The sequence below is a fragment of the Hypanus sabinus genome, chromosome 28, assembly GCF_030144855.1.
Source record: "Hypanus sabinus isolate sHypSab1 chromosome 28, sHypSab1.hap1, whole genome shotgun sequence".
Taxonomy (NCBI): Eukaryota; Metazoa; Chordata; class Chondrichthyes; order Myliobatiformes; family Dasyatidae; genus Hypanus; species Hypanus sabinus.
In genome coordinates this window covers 23,619,924-23,637,937 of record NC_082733.1, presented here as the reverse complement: position 1 = coordinate 23,637,937, position 18,014 = coordinate 23,619,924, and the positions used below count along the sequence as shown (strand labels likewise).

Genomic DNA, 18,014 nt, shown 5'->3' with positions numbered 1-18,014 from the left:
GAAGAAGAAATAATAATAATAATAATAATAATAATAATAAAATAAGCAATAAATATGGAGAACATGAGATGAAGAGTCCTTGAAAGTGAGTCCATGGTTGAGGGGTAATAACTGTTCCTGAACAGGGTGCAGTGAGTCCTGATGCTCCTGTATCTTCTTCCTGGTGGCAGTAGCTGGAAGGGAGCATAACCTGGGTGGTGGGGGCCATGATGATGGATGTTACTTTCTTGCAACAGTGTTTCATGTAGATGTACTCAGTGGTGGGGAGGGCTTGTGATGGACTGGGTTGTGTCCACTACTTTTTGTAGGATTGTATAGTTGTTGTATTCACGATTCGAAGTACATTTATTCACCAAAGTAGTTATGCAGGATACAACCCTGAAATTCATTTTCCCCACAGACGGCCTTGAAACAAAGAACCATGGAACCAACCCATTCAAAGAAAAAAAATCAAACCACCCCCCCATGCATAAAAAAGATCAATAGTAGCCCGAAAGTTCAGACACCAAAAAGTCAACTATAACCCTAATCCCAATTGCTCTCTGCTCGTGAAGTATGCAGAATGAAATGAGGATTTGTTTGGGTTCGTTAAAACCCATCCTCCATCTAAAAGTTGTAGAATGTTCACCTGACCTAAGCTCAATGCATTAATTAGATCTTATCAGGCATAATCAGTTAGCCAGTCTCAGACAAAGGAATGCGGGTATTGGAGTTGTAGGAAAATTGGCGTTAGTCTTTGTGATATACGTGGGGCATTTTCGGCTTAAGAATTGTAGAAGACTTAGCTGAAGTGAGTGTTGCCATGCCAACCATTTAGACTGCCTCCTAGTTCCACTGGTGTGCAATCAGTCCAGATTCATGTTTAGTTGACAGAGTGTTAATCTCATGATTTAAGAAATGCATACTCATTGAGCATAGTTTGTTGACTAATGTAGTGTAATAGGAAAGCAGAGGTTTATAAGGATTAATTCTTTTTAAAAAGGAAATAACTGGATTTGCATTAATTTTGTTCAAAATAATGAAAAGTCACTTTAATAGATATGGTCAGTCTGGATTTGAAATTCAGTTGCCCATCAATCTGAGGTGTTTTTTGGTCCACTTTGATGAAAAATAATTGATGCATTTTCATTGGCTCAGACATTTGCAGGAAAGTGCCAAAAGTCTACACGTCATGTGCCCTTTGTATGTGCAAGTGAGGTGATTGTAAAAGCAATCCTCAATTTGTTGGGATCTACTTGCCATTGATTTCGCAGCTGTGTTCCAATATTAGTCACTGCACGTTTGTGGAGTTCAAATTTGTAGCTTTTCTCTTGTCACTTAAATTGTAGGTGCCATTAGTTTAGCATTTTTAAATATATTAATAAATTTCTTTTTGTTGTAGTGTTTGCAAGTTTCTAAACTTTACAATTAAATGGTTTCCAGACTTAACGATGAGCTTTATTTGTTGCATGTACATGGAAACATTGAAACGTAGAGTGAAATATATTGTTTGCGTCAAATCAAAACATGAGGATTGTACTGGCAGTCTGCTTTCATTGCCAATTTAGCATGCCCATAACCTTAGGTGTAATTCTTTGGAAGGTGAGAGGAAACTGGAGCACCGAAAGGAACCCACGCAGTCACAGAGAGAATGTACAAACTCCTTACAAGGCAGCGGCAGAATCGAACCCTGATCTTATAGCTGCCTGCTGTAAAACGATGCACTAACCGCAATGCTATCAGTGCTGCCCCAGTGCTGAATAAGGCAGGGAGAATGAGACATGGCACACTGTGAAAGTACTTAAATCTGAAGCAAGTGGGAGAAGGGGAAAGGGGAAGTGATGCTTTTGCTGGTGCTTGTGCATGGGAGATAGGGGGGTTTTGGGGTTCTGACGCTTTCGGTCATTAATTTTTTCCCTCTCTGTTTTGTGGATGTCTGTGAAGAGTAAGGATTTCAGGTTGTATACTGTATATATTTTCTGATATTAAATTGATCTTTCCACCCACTTTCACTTCAAACTAATGAAGATATGTATGTGGACAAGGCCTTGCCATAGTGCAGGACTTCTCCATTGACAATCAGTCAGGCACTCTGCAGCAGTTTGATGCCGAAGGATCACTAAAGATAACTGTGACCTTAACAATTGGGTTAGAACATACGCAGGTGTCTGGAAATTCTAAAGTGAAAACTGCTCCGTACCTGACAGTATGACTCTGTGACTTTGCTAATTAAAGAATCACAAGTAGTACCATCTTCAGAAAATTAATAATTGAATCTGTCTGAGCTAGGGTTCTGCTAAAATAAAAAAGTCTTTATGCAGCACTACCTTTTTTTTAACTCCCTTTTTTTTCAGTAACTCCTTAATACCTCAACTTTTCCACTATCCCTTTTGGTCTGCACTGATTTGAAGAACTCTTATTTGTTTTTACTGTGTTAAAGGTATTTAAAAAATATCATACTTAATTTCCTTCTAAAACTAGTATTAGTGTCACTAGGTGCTGTTAAATATGGATGCTTGATGTATTGAGAGAGGCAAGAGTGGAGATTGCAGGGGCCTATCTCCTCTTCAGCCCTGGGTGAGGTCCCAGAGGATTGGAGAATAGCCAATGCTGTTCCTTTGTTTAAAAAGGGCAATAATGACAAACCAGGAAATTTAGGGTATTAAGCTGTACATCAATGTTATGGACATTATTGTGACAGATTCTCATACATAGAAAACATAAAGGAAACATAGAAATCTGTAGCATATTACAAGCCCTTCAGCACACAATGTTGTGCCGACTATGTAACCTACACTAGAAACTGCCTAGAATTTCCCTGGCGCATAGCCCTCTATTTTTCTAAGCTCCATGTACCTATCTAAAATTGTATTGTATCTGTCTTTACTGTCGTTGCACTCACCATTCTCTGCATGAAAACTTACCTCTGACAACCCCTCTTGTACCTACTTCCATGCATCTTAAAATTACGTCCCCTCATATTAGCCATTTCAGCCCTGGGAAATAGCCTCTGGCTATCCACACGATCAATGCCTCACTTCATCTTGTACACCTCTATCAGGTCACCTCTCATCCTTGGTCGCTTCAAGGAGAAAAGGCCATGTTCACTCGACCTATTCTCATAAGGCATGTTCTCCAATCCAGGCAACATCCTTATAAATCTCCTCTGCACTCTCTTTATAGTATCCACATTCTTCCTGTAGTGAGGTGACCAGAACTGAACACAGTACTCTAAGTGGGGTCTAATTAGGGTCTAATATAGCTGTAACATTACCTCATGGCTCTTGAGCTCAGTCTCACTGTTGATGAAGGCCAATGCACCATATACCTTCTTAACAACGCTGTCGACCAGCGCAGCAGCTTTGAGTGCCCTGTGGACACGGACCCCAAGATCTCGCTGATCCTCCACACTGCCAAGAGTCTTACCATTAATATTATATTCTGTCTTCAAATTTGACTTGCCAAAATGAACCACTTCACACTTCTCTGGGTTGAAGTCCACCTGCCACTTCTCAGCCCCGTTCTGCATCCTATCGATGTCGCCCTGTAACCTCTGACAACCCTCCAGACTATCCTCAACACCCCTAACTTTTGTGCCATCAGCAAACTTACTAACCCGCTCTTCAACTTTCTCATCTAGGTCATTTATAAAAATCACAAAAAGGAGGGGTCCCAGAACAGATCCCTGCAGAACTCCACTGGTCACTGACCTCCATACAGAATACGAATCATCTACAACCACCGTTTGCCTTCTGTGGGCAAGCCAATTCTGGATCCACAAAGCGAGGTCTCCTTTAATCCCATACCTTATTATTTTTTGGGGAACCTTATCAAATGCCTTACTGAAATCCATATACACCACATCCACTGCTCTACCTTCATCAATGTGTTTTGTTCAATGGATATGATTTACTCATATCTGAAGAAGTATAGAGTTATAAGGATAGCATGGGTTTATGCTGGATATTTCATGTCTTATTAGACAAATTCCAGAGGGTGAAGGTTTAAAGAAAATTCACAAAACAAGTTTTTTTTTACAATACCTTGGTTGCTTGAAAGACCTGTAAGAGGAAGTGATGGAAACAGATATGATAGTAATGCTTAAGAGGCATGTACACAAGAATATGAACAGGCAGGGAATAGAGGAATATAGACCAAATATAAGCAGATGGGGTTAGTTTCAATTGCCTTCATGGGTGACACGGATATTGTGGGCCAAAGAGTCTGTTTCTGTGTTGTACTGTTCTTTGTATATTCTGTGAATGAATTCCATGCAAACTAATATTCATAGTATATACAAGCCCATCCCTATTTGCCACAATGCCATCCTAGTATTAAACCAATGTGAATGTAGTACAGAAAGCATTTCTTTACTGCAGAGAAAGCTAATCATGTTGGACGAATTGGGGCAGTTGAACTCTTTAAATGACAGTAATCTCAGAGGGAGAATAATTATAGCTAGATTCAACAACAAGACATTAGAAGTGACATGGTTGAGTGCTGAATGTGAAAGGAAGATAAGTGTCTTGGATAACTAATTTTATATTTTTTATTGAACACAGAACAGTGCAGCACAGGAACAGGCCCTTTGGGCCACAGCGTTATGCTGAATTAAATTAGTAATCAAATGCTCAAGTAAACTAATCCCTTATGCCTGCTCAGTAGCCATATCCTTCCACTGCCTGCATATTGATGTGTTTAACAGTTTCTTGAATATATCTAATGTAATTCTCTCCACCACCACCCTTGGCAGCAGATTCCAGGCACCCACCACTCACTGTATTTAAAAAAACATTCTCCACCCATCTCTTTTGAACTTGCCTTCTTCACCTTAAATGCATGCCTGCTGATATTAGATATTTTAACCCTAAGGAAAAAAGATACCAGCTGATTACTCTTGCCTGTTGCCTCTCATAATCTTATAAACCTCTGTCAGATCTCTCAGCCTCCACCACTTAAGAGGAAATGACCTAAATTTGTCCACTTTCTCCTTGTATTATGTGCCTTCTCATCAAGGCAGCATTCTGGTAAACCTCTTCCGCACCCTCTCCAAAGCTTCAACATCCTCCTGATAAAAGGAGTGACTAGAAATGAATGCAGTACTCCGGATGTATCTTAACTAGTGTTTAATAATGCTCTATCATGACTTCCCAACTCCTGAACACAATTCATCGACTAATAAAGGCAAGCAGGCTTTACCGCTCTATCAACCTGTGTAGCCTCTTCCGGGGAGTTATGCACTTGAACCCCAGGATCTTGCCATTAACTGTGCCTTTACTTTGATCTCCCAAAGTGCAACACATGTCATACGGCCATGGTAAACTCCATTTGCCATTTCTCAGCCCATACCTGCATCCCACTGTATTCTTTGGCAGTATCTACGTTACTCATGCCACCACCAATCTTTGTACTATCTTTAAACTTATTAACCTACCTGTTTACATTTTATCCAGGCCATTTGTATATTAAATAAATATATGCACAGGCAAGTCTAACAAAAGGATATATATATCTGCATATTGGTTTATTAAACCTTGCTGAATGCACCTTACAAATTTTGCCCCATCGAAACCTCCTGCACTAAGGAGGTCCTGGTCTATTTTAAGTAAGTTGAAGTCACCCCTACAACAGCCCTATTGTGTTTACATCTTTCCCTGATTTGCCTTTATATCTCTTCCTCAGTGCCTTGTTAGCTATTGGGGCTCTAATATCCAATTAGAGTGATTGCACCTTTCTTATTTTTGAACTTTATCCATATAGACTCAGTGGACAAGCCCTCCATTATGTCCCCTTTATGTGCAGGTGTAGAATTGTACTTGTCCCCCACCAGTTTTACCTCCTTCTCTATCTTTTCTAAAACATTTAAACCTTTGAACAATTAAGTATCTATTCGTTCCCTCTCTCAAGCAAAACTCTGTAATGGCCGGATCTATATGTATTGATCTATGCTCTTAACTTTGTTTCCCTTACTCATAGTGCTGCTAATATTAAAATGCACACACTCATCCATCCTGTTGTAAATATTATCTTGTTACTGCCTGTTCTGACGGGTCATGTCATATAACTTCCTCCCAGTTCCTCCACTTTCTGAGTTACTGCTTTGGTTTACCCTGCCAGATTAAACCCTCCCAAGTAACACTAGTGACCCCCCCCTCGCCTTACCAGGATATTGGTTCCCCTCCAGTTAGGGTGCAACCTGTCATTCTTGTGCATGTTGCCCCATCCCCGGAAGGGGTTCCAATGGTTCAAGAACCTGAAACTCTATTACTTGCGCTAGTTTCTTACCCACACATTGATCTATTTTATCTTTCCATTCCTCTACAAGGTGTATCCAAAGGGTTAGTGCATTCAAAGTCCTGTTCTTCAGCCTCTTTCCTATCAGTATAGGACCTCATCTCCCTTTTTATCCATATTATTGGTGCCAATGTACACCAGAATCTTTGGCTGCGCACCCTCTCTTTGAGAATGTTCTGCAACTGCACTAAGACGTTCTTGACTCTGGCATGTGGGAGGTAGTTTATCATCTTGGCATCTCTAGTCGCCACAGAATCTGTTGTCTGTCCCCCTAACTATTGAGTCTTTGGAATTTTTATTATCTTAAGACTCTATAATCTCTGGAAGTGCCAGAGAACTGGTAGGATAGCAAAAATTTTAGCCAAAGTCACAAAATATAGAAATGCAGAAGGGATTTTGTTTAAATCAATAAAAATGGTCCATTGACATGTTAAAGGCGGTTCATTCTTTATGTGATGAAAAGCTATTAATTATAAATTAAATCAACTCATTGGTTCATTGACTTTGTCCTAGGCACTGTATTTTCAGTATATCTTTAGAAAATGTAAAGAAGCACACTTAATTTTAAAAAATCACCAGAATCTATGACCCAGGCTGTTTGTGATGTCACCAGAATCTATGACCCAGGCTGTTTGTGATGTCTCACAAATGCAAGTTTTACATGTACAACTCTTTAAATATGTTTCATCTTGAACAAAGCTTTTATTCTTGTAATTGTCTTCTTACAAATATCAACTCCATGAGAACAATATTCTAGGTTTGTGATTATTTGCCAAGAGAATTTACATAAATGAGAAAGGAAGAACAGAAAATTAAGTTGTTGAATTGGGATGAACTAAGCTCAGGAAGAGTCAAATATTGTCGTAAACTTGAAAGGTGGAATGATTTGTTTCTTCCCTTCTGCCATCTGATTTCTGAATAGATATTGAATGCATGAACACTACCTTATACATTTTTTAAATTTTTGCACTAATTTAACTATTTTAGACCATAAGACCACAAGACATAGGAGCAGGATTAGGCCATCTGGCCCATCAAGTCTGCTCTGCTGTTCAATCATGGCTGTTCCTCTTTTTCTATCTCCTCCTCAACACTAGTTCCTGACCTTCTCACCGTTAGCTTTGATACCTTGTCCAATCAAGAACCTATCAACCTCTGCCTTAAGTACACCCAAAGACCTGGCCTCCATAGATGCATGTGACAATAACTTCCACAAATTCACCACTGTTTGGCTAAAGAGATTTCTCCGCATCTCTGTTTTGAAAGGGCTCTATCCTGAGGCTGTTCTTCTTGTCCTAGACTCTCCCACATTGGGAAACGTCCTTTCCACATCTACTCCGTCTAGGCCTTTCAACATTCAAAAGGTTTCAATGAGATCCCCCCTCATCCTTCTGAATTCCAGCAAGTACAGATCCAGAGTCATCAAACATTTCTCATATAATAACCCTTGTGAACCTCCTCTAGACCCTCTCCAATGCCAGCACATCTTTTCTAAGATGAGAGGTCCAAAACTGTTCACAGTGCTCAAGATGAGGCCTCACCACTGCCTTATAAAGCCTCAGCATCACATCCTTGCTCTGGTGTTCTAGACCTCTTGAAATGAATGCTTTTCTCACCTTTCTCACCACCAACTCAACCTGCAAGTTAGCCTTCAGGGTGTTCTGCACAAGGACTCCCAAGATCCTCTGCATCTGAGATTCCTGGATTTGCTCGCCGTTTAGACTGCACATTTCTGCTACCGAAGTGCATGGCCATACGTTTTCCAACATTGTATTTCATTTGCCACTTTCTTGCCCATTCTCCTAATCTGTTTAAGTCCTGCATCCTACCTGTTTTCTCAACACTACCAGCCCTTCCACCAATCTTCGTATCATCTGCAAACTTGGCAACAAAGCCATCTATTCCATCATCTAAGTCATTTACAGCATAAAAAGAAATGGTCCCAACACCGACCCCTGCGGAACACCAACCAGAAAAGGTTCCTTTTATTCCCATTTGCTGCCTCCTACCAATCAGACAATGCTGAAACCATGTTAGTAACTTTCCTGTAATACCATGGGCTGTTAACCTGGTAAGCAGCCTCATGTGTGGCACCTTATCAAAGCCCTTCTGAAAGTCCAAATATACAACATCCATTGCATTCCCTTTATCTATCCTACTTGTAATTACCTCAAAGAATTCCAACAGGTTTGTTAGGCAGTGTTTTCCCTGAAGGAAACCTTGCTGGTTTTGTCCTGTGTTACCAAATACACCATTACCTCATCCTAACAATTGACTCTAACATCTTCCTAACCACTGAGGTCAAGCTAACTGGTCTATAATTTATTTTCCGCTGCCTTCCTCCTTTAATTCATTAATTTAGAATTATATATTTATTTACTTCATATTTTTTGGTATTATTATGTATTGCTTCCTGGTGATATTAAACCTGCCTCTGATTCAGTTTCTGTTTTGCAAGTGGGGATTTTGCATTTAACATGTGTGAGTTTTTAGTGTATATGTTTACCTTTAGTGAGTCCTATTTAAGGAAGGGTTATTAAAAAGTTGATGAAAAGAGCAATGGATTTTCATGTTTTATCTCCATATCTATTGGGAATTCTAGGGAAATAATTTTGATGATATTCCGTTTAGTGGACAGTTTAATTGATCGTTGCCTTTTCTAGTTAGCACTATTTTGTCTGCTTCATTTTTCAAATATCAGAAGTCTACCATGTGCTGCATAGATTAAGATATATTCCAGTTTGTTATTTCTTGTGCTATGCTATGCTATGGAAAGTATTTTCTCTCAAGAATGCAATATAAAGGACAACGAATACCTTGGTGAAATTGCAGGAATCCAATGAGAGACTTTTACCTATATATGTAATCTCATTGGATGTTGATACTGGCAGAATTTCAGCAGTAATACATTGGTGTTTTTGTTTATGGAAAGGGATTTGCACTCCCTGGTTAAATAACACAGTTTCATGCACACAAATGGTGAGAACATAGTTTGCATAGTATCCTTTGGAGAAAATCCTAAACCTAATTAGTCAGTATTTGAAATGGGCAAGAGAACAATTCAAGAAGTGCTTTCATTTTTACTATCTGCTGATCTTGGGCAACAGTTAAATCTTAGAATCTCCTGCAAGCAAAATACATCAATGAGCATGGCCGTAAAACACTGTGTGCTGAAATGTTTTTATTTTGGCTGGTGTACAAAAACCAATTTCCTAAAATTTCAGAACATGTCTGGAAAAAATATTACTCTGTCTCCCTTAATACTGTACACTAGAAATTTATCTTGATTTTACATTTAGTTGAGGCATTTATAAGTTCAACATATTGCAAAAATAAGACACACAAAATAACTTGTTGCTCCCTTCTGCTATAATTGTAGGCACTGAATGCATTGCATCCTGATAAATGCAACCTACACAGGGGAAGCACAACTGAAGTTTTTTTTTGTTTTCATTTTGTTAGAAGTTCCTATGACAACTCTGGTCAAAGCCAGAGGTTCAGAGCAGTGCATTTTTGAAAATGCTTACATTTGCCTACCACTCTGCCAAAGATTTTGTTGTCTGTTTTATTCACGTGCTAGTTATGTAGTGCATTCCATCCTGAAGTCATTCTGCCAAAGCCATGCATAAGAGACTGAATAGCCACCGTTTTACAAAGATGGTCTCTTCAATTATGTCAGTTAATGCTGACACTTCTCTCCTAACCCCACAACCATTCTCTAGGTAATCCTCTTGTCTTTAATTTAGCACTGCCTTTCTCTCCAGCATCCTCACTTTGCAGCTCTTATTTCTACAGAAGAACCATCTCCCTCCCTTCACCTAACTGAATTAGCCATCCTCTTCCATACAGCCATGTGGTTTATGCTGGTGCTTTCTATACCCACCTCCGCTTAAGGCACTGATCCCCAGTTAACATGCCTTTCCCTTTCTCTTCTTTCATCCTCCACTCATCCAGTTTGTAGCCATCCCTCTGTGCTGCCACCGTTCATCTAACCACATTGCTGCTGATGGAAGTAATTTTAGTCATTGTGCACTGCAGTGGAAACTCCTGTTTAGTTTGAATTCATGTTTATATGACGAAGCATCTGGAATTGCTTGTACTAGCAGCATGACTTGTAGCGAACCTGTGGTGAGAGGAACACGAGCCTATTTGTGCTTTTGACGCTAAGGATGAATGTTTACTACCAGTATGAAAATATTTGAATTTAATTTCACATTATGAGTTAGCATCATTGCAAATATGCTTTAGTTTCCTAACAGGATGAACCATGGCAGTGTAAATCAGCTATCAAAGATCATGATGAAGAAGCAACAACAGCAAGACTGTTTAGATATGCTATATTGTTGCGATGCGTGCATCTAGAGGGGCACTTTCAAGTTATTTGCACAGTTTAACATGAAGGTCTTTTGGAAAATGCCTAATCTTAATTCTCCTCCTCACTGACAATCAACACGGGCACATCTCAGGGATAAATGCTTATCCCACTGCTCTTCGCTTTCTGTACCCATGACTTTATGGCTAGGCATAGCTCTCATACCCATCTATAAATCTGCTGATCCATCATTGGCAGAATCTCAGGTGGAGGCAAGAGGGCATACAGGAACGAGATATTCCGGCTAGTTGAGTGGTGTCACAGCAACAACCTTGCAGTCAGCATCAGTAAGGACAAAGAGCTGATTGTGGACTTCAGAAAGGGTAAGAGGAGGGAACACAAACCAATCCTCATAGAGGGATCAGAGGTGGAGAGAGTGAGCACTTTCAAGTTCCTAAGAACCTAACCTGGTCCCAGCATATTGATTCAGCTATTTAGAAGGCAAGACTGCGGTTATATTTCATTAAGTGTTTGAGGAGATCTGATTTGTCACTAAAAACACTCAAAAACTTATATAGATATGCAGTGGGGAGCATTCTGACAGGCTGCATCACCATTTAGCACAGGATTGAAAAAAAGTACTGAAAGTAGTAAAATTAATCAGATGCATAATGGGTAGTAGCCGTATTATCCAAGACACCTGCAAGGAGCGGGGCCTCAAAAAGACAGCATCCATTATTAAGGACCTCCATCACTCAATGCATGCCCTCTTCTCATTGTTACTGCCAGGAAGGAGGTACAGAAGCTTGAAGGCACACACTCAGCGGTTCAGGAACAGCTTCTTCCCCTCGGCCATCTGATTTCTAAATGGATATTGAACCCATGAACATTATCTCAATTTTTTTATTATTTCTGTTTTTGCACTATTTTTAATTTAACTATTTAATATACATATACATACTTACAGTTATTTATTTTTCTCTATATTTATCATGTGTTGCACGATACGGCTGCCACTAAGTTGACAAATTTCACGACATATGCCAGTCATATTAAACCTAATTCTGATTCTGAAATAAGAAATGCTAGCTTCTTATCCTCTTACTCCATTCTCTTATTAGTTGTTTGAGAGCTAGTTTATCATTAATATGGGCTTCTATTGGATTATCCACTGTCTGAGTATAATTCAGGTCTCTTATGCTGTACGTTACATTTCACAATACCTGCTAAAGGTTTACAGTTCATTTAATTCTATTTTGAAGGTACTTATTTCCTTTGAGTTTTTTTTAAAGTTTGTACATGGATGTTTACAATTTAATTTCAGATTTGATGAGAATTTGTATTGTTTCCAACTGAAGTGCAAGCCAACTAGACAATTGCTTTTGTAACCATGCTTTACTGCTGTTAGCTGTGTTATCATTTCTTTGAAGGAAAGAAAGATTAATTTTAAAACGTTTGGAGGTAAAATGGGAATGGCTCATAAACTTTGACGCTTGTAATTTTATACTTAATTGCAAAAGTGACCACATTTAAAATGATGCTTCTGATCTCCGGGAAGGTTATCCTATCTCCTTTCTGTAGTATATATAAAAATTAGGATAAGAATTCAGTGGTCTGGCAATACTAAATGGAGTGTTTGATTTTGCAATTGTGAAATACACAGGGTCAGATTGGCTATGATGCAAACTGACCTTATTATCCACTTGAGTTTCATATGATGCATTTATCCTGTTCTGGTATTCTTCCACCCAGCCAGACTTCCTGAGAATCATAAACAGACTTCCACTTCTCTTGCTTGCAGATCATTCAGTGAATAGAATAACATCCTTTCAGCAGCTGATGCATCTGATAGCAAAGGAAATGGGGCCTGACTGTAGTTTGGTGTTTTTGTTTCACACACATGGGCAATCATTTTAATGAATCTGTTTTTTCCCTTTGAGAGTGTGTTACATATTTGTTTGATATTCCCTGAGCTATAATCTTTCATCTGCTACTGTCCCATCAATGGGGGAATAATTGGTGGTATTATTTGTCTAATAGACTAGCTGGTGGATTGAGAGTTTGGCATTCAGTTTGGTACAGAGTTACTTATTATTTGAAACCAGCACCCTATAGCTACACTCTCATGGTTCAAGGTAACGTTTAAAGTAAAAGTTCTTTAATCCTATATCTTTCCTGTTTATTCTGACTAATAACGATTTATTTAAGTTCCTGTTTGTATTCCTTCCGGTCTGAAGCCCTCAGTCTGTTTTTATGTTCCTTTGGTAAGATTACTTGTATATCCTACTTCCTCTTTCCTTATCAATGCCTTGGCCCTTCTTCCCTGAATTCTTAAAATTCCCCATCTTTAACTTTTCCTGACAGCTGCATCTGGATTGTTCGTCCGTTTGGCTTCATTTTGTCTAATGGAATATATTATTAATAATAATAACTTGTATATAGAGCATTTTTCATACAGGTGATGTAGTTCAAAGTGCTTTACAATGGGATATTAATGCTAGTACAGTATATGCCTTATAGTATATGATTTATATACTATATATTAATTCCTCATATGTTGGTATTCACTTGTGGGTTGTCATGTCTTTTAATAGTTTTTGAATCTACTGCAGCCATTCCATGCAACTCACCTCCTGTAATTTCCTTAATACCCTGGTTTTTGAGTTTAAACAAATCACTTCCAATTTTAATATTATGATCTCTGTTCCCCAAAGGCCCCTTAAAACTGAATCATCGAATAACCTTCTCTCATTAAAGGATGCTAAATATAAAAATCTGTTCCAACCACATACTTTTCTTTGGTGAGTTGGAAGGTGAGGTTAAAGAGATCCTTATGCTTCTGAGGTTAAAGAGATCCAAGTTATGCTTCTGAAAAGAAAGAAAAGAGATGGTATTAGAAGTGCAATGTATGACATAGGCCATATATAAAAGTTCTTTGAAATATATGCTCATTAACCTCTTCCCTTTCCACTCTCATACACTGCAGTCACAAATATCACCTTCATTTTCTCCAACCTTCCTTCCATCTGCAAATTTCCTCGATGTTCAAATTCTGAAGGACAAGGACTATTGATCTATAATGTTTCACTCTCCACAAATGTTGTAGTTCCAGTTGTGAATATTCAGCTCTTCCTGTTATTATGTGGTAAAATTATGTATTTTTTCCTTTCTTTTCAATGGTGTATATTGCATTTGCTTGTCAAAAGCAGGTCTTTACGTTGTGGAGATCAAACAGAGATTGTGTGATTGCTTTGCAGAACATATCTATTCAGACTATAGGTATCATCCTGGCCTTCTAGTTAGTAAATTTCTTGAGCACGTATCACATCATTCTTTAACTTCCCATACAAGTCCTAAAAAATTAATAAAACCTTGAAGAATGCCATTTAATTTTTCAAGCAGGCACAAAAAGCCTTCAGACTCAACATTGAGTTCAGCATTTTTAGATAATGATTTCTCTTCTCTCATTTACTTCAGCTCAGGGATCTTATTTTTGTTACTTATTCCATTACTCTTTCTTTAACCATATCCCTTTTGGCATTTAATCTTGTCTTCTGGACTGTTGCAGAGTCGCACTTTTGTTCTCTCCTTCCTTCCTAACAGTTTTGTTTTGCATTTTGCTGAGAAACTGAATAACTATAAGGGTATGGATATCGAAGGCCAGGGTCACTTTAATTGTTGTCCCACCAAATGAATTATATCCAAGGTAATACACACAGAACACTGGAAGACCTTGGCATATCAGGTGGCATCTGTGGAGAGGAATAAACAGTTGACATTTTGGCCAAGACCCTTCATCACTACATTGCAATCCAAGGCATTGATTGCAACAGTTCAGCTTAATGTCAAACTTGTGGAATATATTTTGTTATTTGTAAATTTATTTTGTAATATTACTTTGTGTGTGAGTTCTGTATACTGTGTTGTGTACCTTGGTCCAGAGAAATGTTGTATAAGGTTGAATGACAATAAACTTGACCTTAAATGTGAAAATGCACTGTTTTGTTCCCTGTCCAGGGTTTGCAAGGATTGTGTATGGAATCTGATCAGGCCAGCGTAGGAAGTTCTGAAATCCAGCATTTTGTGTAGGGGTGGGGAGGTGGAAGGAATGTTCAGTCATTAGGAATTGGGAGGAAGGAGGCAAGTGTTGACTCATTGGGGTTAAGCGAGTTGGTGTTACTCACTAGGGTTTTGGGAAAACATTCTGCTTATGAATTACAAGATTCAGCTGTGGGGTGGGATTGTGGGTTGATCTTAAGATCTATGTTTGGGGCAGTTGCTGTTGCACAGCCTGGGAGAGTCCAAATGTGTAAGTGTTGTGCGTATCTGTTCGGTTTTGAGTCTCTAGATGTGCAGCAAGAACACGTTGTTCCCGGATTGCGTAACTAAAGTGTTTCCCCAGAACAAGATAGTGCAAGTTCCCCTTCAGTGCCCCGGAAATATAACAGCAAATTGCCTGAAGAGACGATGTCATCTTTTCAAGTTTGCTGATAATTCTAAAATTGTGAGTACGGAGGAGGATGTACAAAGATTCAAGAGGATATGAACAAGTTGATTGAGTGGGTGAGAACATGGGAGATGGAATATAATATTGAAAAGTATGAGGTCAGTCACTTTGTGCACAGAACAGTAAAGCAAAGTGTTTATTAAATGGTGACTGAGTAAGTGGTTAATGTTTGTGGAGACCTAGGGGTACTTGCATAAGTTACTGAAGATCAAAATGGAGGTAAAATAAATAAATAAAACTTTGTTGTATTCATTCAAGAGATGTGGGCTTCACAGGCTGAGCCAGAATTTAATTGCCTGTAGTGAGTTCCCCTTGAGAAGCTGGTGGTGAGCTGCTTTCTTGAATTGCCGCAGTCCTTGAGGTATGCTTTCACCCGCAGAGTTCCCTCTAATTTGTAATGATCAGTGTGCGCAAAAATCTTGTGCTGCGCAATTTTTTACCCAGTGACAACAACCTATGCGCACTGAAAAATATCTTCAATAAAAACAGTATAAATAATCCAGTTCTAAAATCTGCTGACAAATTGTAGCAAACTCCATGGTGTCAACACAGTCCGCATCAGAAACTGAAAAAGGAAGTGTGATTATGTAAGATCGTGCAATATAATTAATATGCTGACAAGCAAGAGAGTGACAATCTTTTCTACACACCTTAGAGGGAACATTGTCCACAATGCTTAGAAGGAAGTTCCAGGATTGTGTCCCATTGATGGTGAAGGAATGGTAATATAATCCCAAGTCAGGATAGTATGTGATTTGGAAGCAACTAATAGGTGATGATATTCATATATGTTTTTCTACCCTTGTCCTAGATGATAGAGGCTGTGAGTTTTGAAGGATATGGCATATTATCCTTTATTATGAGACGGTTTGATTTTAGAAGGTCTTATTGAAACTTTGTGAGGCTTTGCTAAGACTGCACTATGTACGGTTTTGATCTCTTTGTCCTGATGAAGTGCAGCAAAGTTTCAGTAGACTGCTTTTGGGAATAACGGGTCTGCAGAGGGAAGAAGAATAAGTGATCTCATTAAAATGTCGAACATAATGGGAGGAGTTGATATTGGATACAGGAAGGGTGTTTTGCCTGGCTAACATGGGGCGTGTGTGTCATAATTATGGGTAGGCTGTTTAAGACTGAGACTCTTCAGAGAGTGGTGAAATTTAGAATTTTCCAGCCCAGTGCTCCATTGAGACTTGGTCATTGTGTACATTTCAAACAGGAATTGGCATATTTTTAGACTGTAAGGATATGGGATTAGTGTTGAAATATGGCACTGTAGACAATGGGCTATGAGGCTCCAAGGGCTCTAAGGCCTACTGCTGCTTCTTTGTTTTCCATTGAAATAAAGTGAAATGCAGCAGTTTATGTAAAATGAAATAAAGGAATTGATTTGCAAACAATATTCAACCATATGTGTGAATCATGACTGAAAATCATTATTAAAATGCTCAAGCCGTTTTAGTCCTTTCGATTCAGAATCCAGGTTGTGAAGTCTGTAACAACAACAGTGCAGGCATAACTAATTACTATAAATTACAATGCAGAAGCAAGCAATGCAAAAGAGGAATGGCGAGGTAGTGTTTAGGAGTTCATGGACGATCAGAAGTCTGATGGCAGAGGGGAATGGTGAGGATCCTTCATGATAGATGTTGCCTACTTCAGGCACCACCTTTTGAAGATGGTGGGGACACTTGTGCCCTTCATGGATCTGGCTGAACTTACAATCCTCTAAAGCAGGAGTTCCCAACTTTTTTCATGCCGTGGGCAAATACCATTAAGCAAGGGGTCCGTAGACCCCATATTGGAAACCCCTGCTCTAAAGCCTCTTATGACAGCATAGAGACATTGGTACATTGGTGTCTCCATGCCAGATAATTTTGTAGAAATTTGCTCGAGTCTTTGGTTCCACATACCAAATCCCCTCAAGCTCCTAATGGAGTGGAAGGGGTGGATTCATTTAATTCTTCCGGAAGATGTTACTTGTTTCATTGAGAACTGTAGAGTGGAGACAATATAAATGATTTATGACTGGGCTTTATTTTATTTTTCTCCTAAACAGAAATTGGAGATCTAAGAGAACTGCAGACCCTTGATGTCTCAGCCAATTGCTTGACTGTGTTGCCAGAGAATCTTCATTTATGCTTTTCCCTGCAGTATTTGTCTGCCGACCGGAACCAGCTTAAAGATATACCCAGGCAACTTTGCTTGCTTACAAACTTGAAAGAACTCTCTGTAACTAGCAACAATTTAAAATGTTTACCACAAGGTGAGTTTCAAGTATTTTGTTAATGAGTAACGCTTTGAAAGATTGTTATCCAATCATGGAAAAATAAAGTTAACCTTTATTTCATTTCAGTTAGCTTTTAAATTTTTAGTTAAAGCTTCATAAATATTGAAGAAAGATTAAAAAAATTGCTGATGCTGGAACTAGTACTTCCAAACTATAAATGAGTAATTAATAAAAACTTCAATCCTCTGAAGTTTAGTGTAGCCAAATGGGTGCTAGTAAGTCAGTGTAACATACTCTTTTAATTAAAAATTGATCATGGTTTAGCCTTAGTGGGTTATAGATTGAGGGACAGGATGGTCAGATGACAAGGATTGGAGCTGTGGTCAACTCAGCTTGAAAAATTAGTAGCCAAGAATATGATGTATAGACTTCAGGCAGGTGGAGTTAGGGGCAAAGAGCAGAGGGTGGGGGCAAAACACCATAGAGACTTTGATTTTAATCAAGGGCAGAGCGCTATCTCTGGGGAGAAGAATAGGTTCATTAAAAGGTTGCTGGGGGGTGTTTATTGCTTCTGAATTGGGGAAGCAGATGGTTGTGCTTTATACACTTGAAGGGTCTCAGAGAGTCATGGTATGGGTTAAAGATCAAAGAGTAACCTATGTATGGAACTGGACAAGATCTTGAATGAGTAT

The 18,014-nt window shown here is 38.9% G+C and overlaps 1 protein-coding gene across 4 annotated transcripts in view; it reads left to right on the top strand.

Moving 5' to 3' along the window:
* The window catches only part of lrrc28 (leucine rich repeat containing 28), an 88,248-nt gene that overhangs the window by 34,571 nt on the left and 35,663 nt on the right, over positions 1–18,014 (top strand). For 3 of the 4 annotated variants that reach the window (XM_059952716.1, XM_059952715.1, XM_059952714.1), the window contains exon 7: positions 17,152–17,358. The exons of the other annotated variant lie outside the window; for it this stretch is intronic. In XM_059952716.1, the coding sequence (XP_059808699.1) occupies positions 17,152–17,358 (207 nt within the window). The remainder of the gene's footprint in view (positions 1–17,151; positions 17,359–18,014) is intronic. 4 annotated transcript variants of the gene reach the window in all.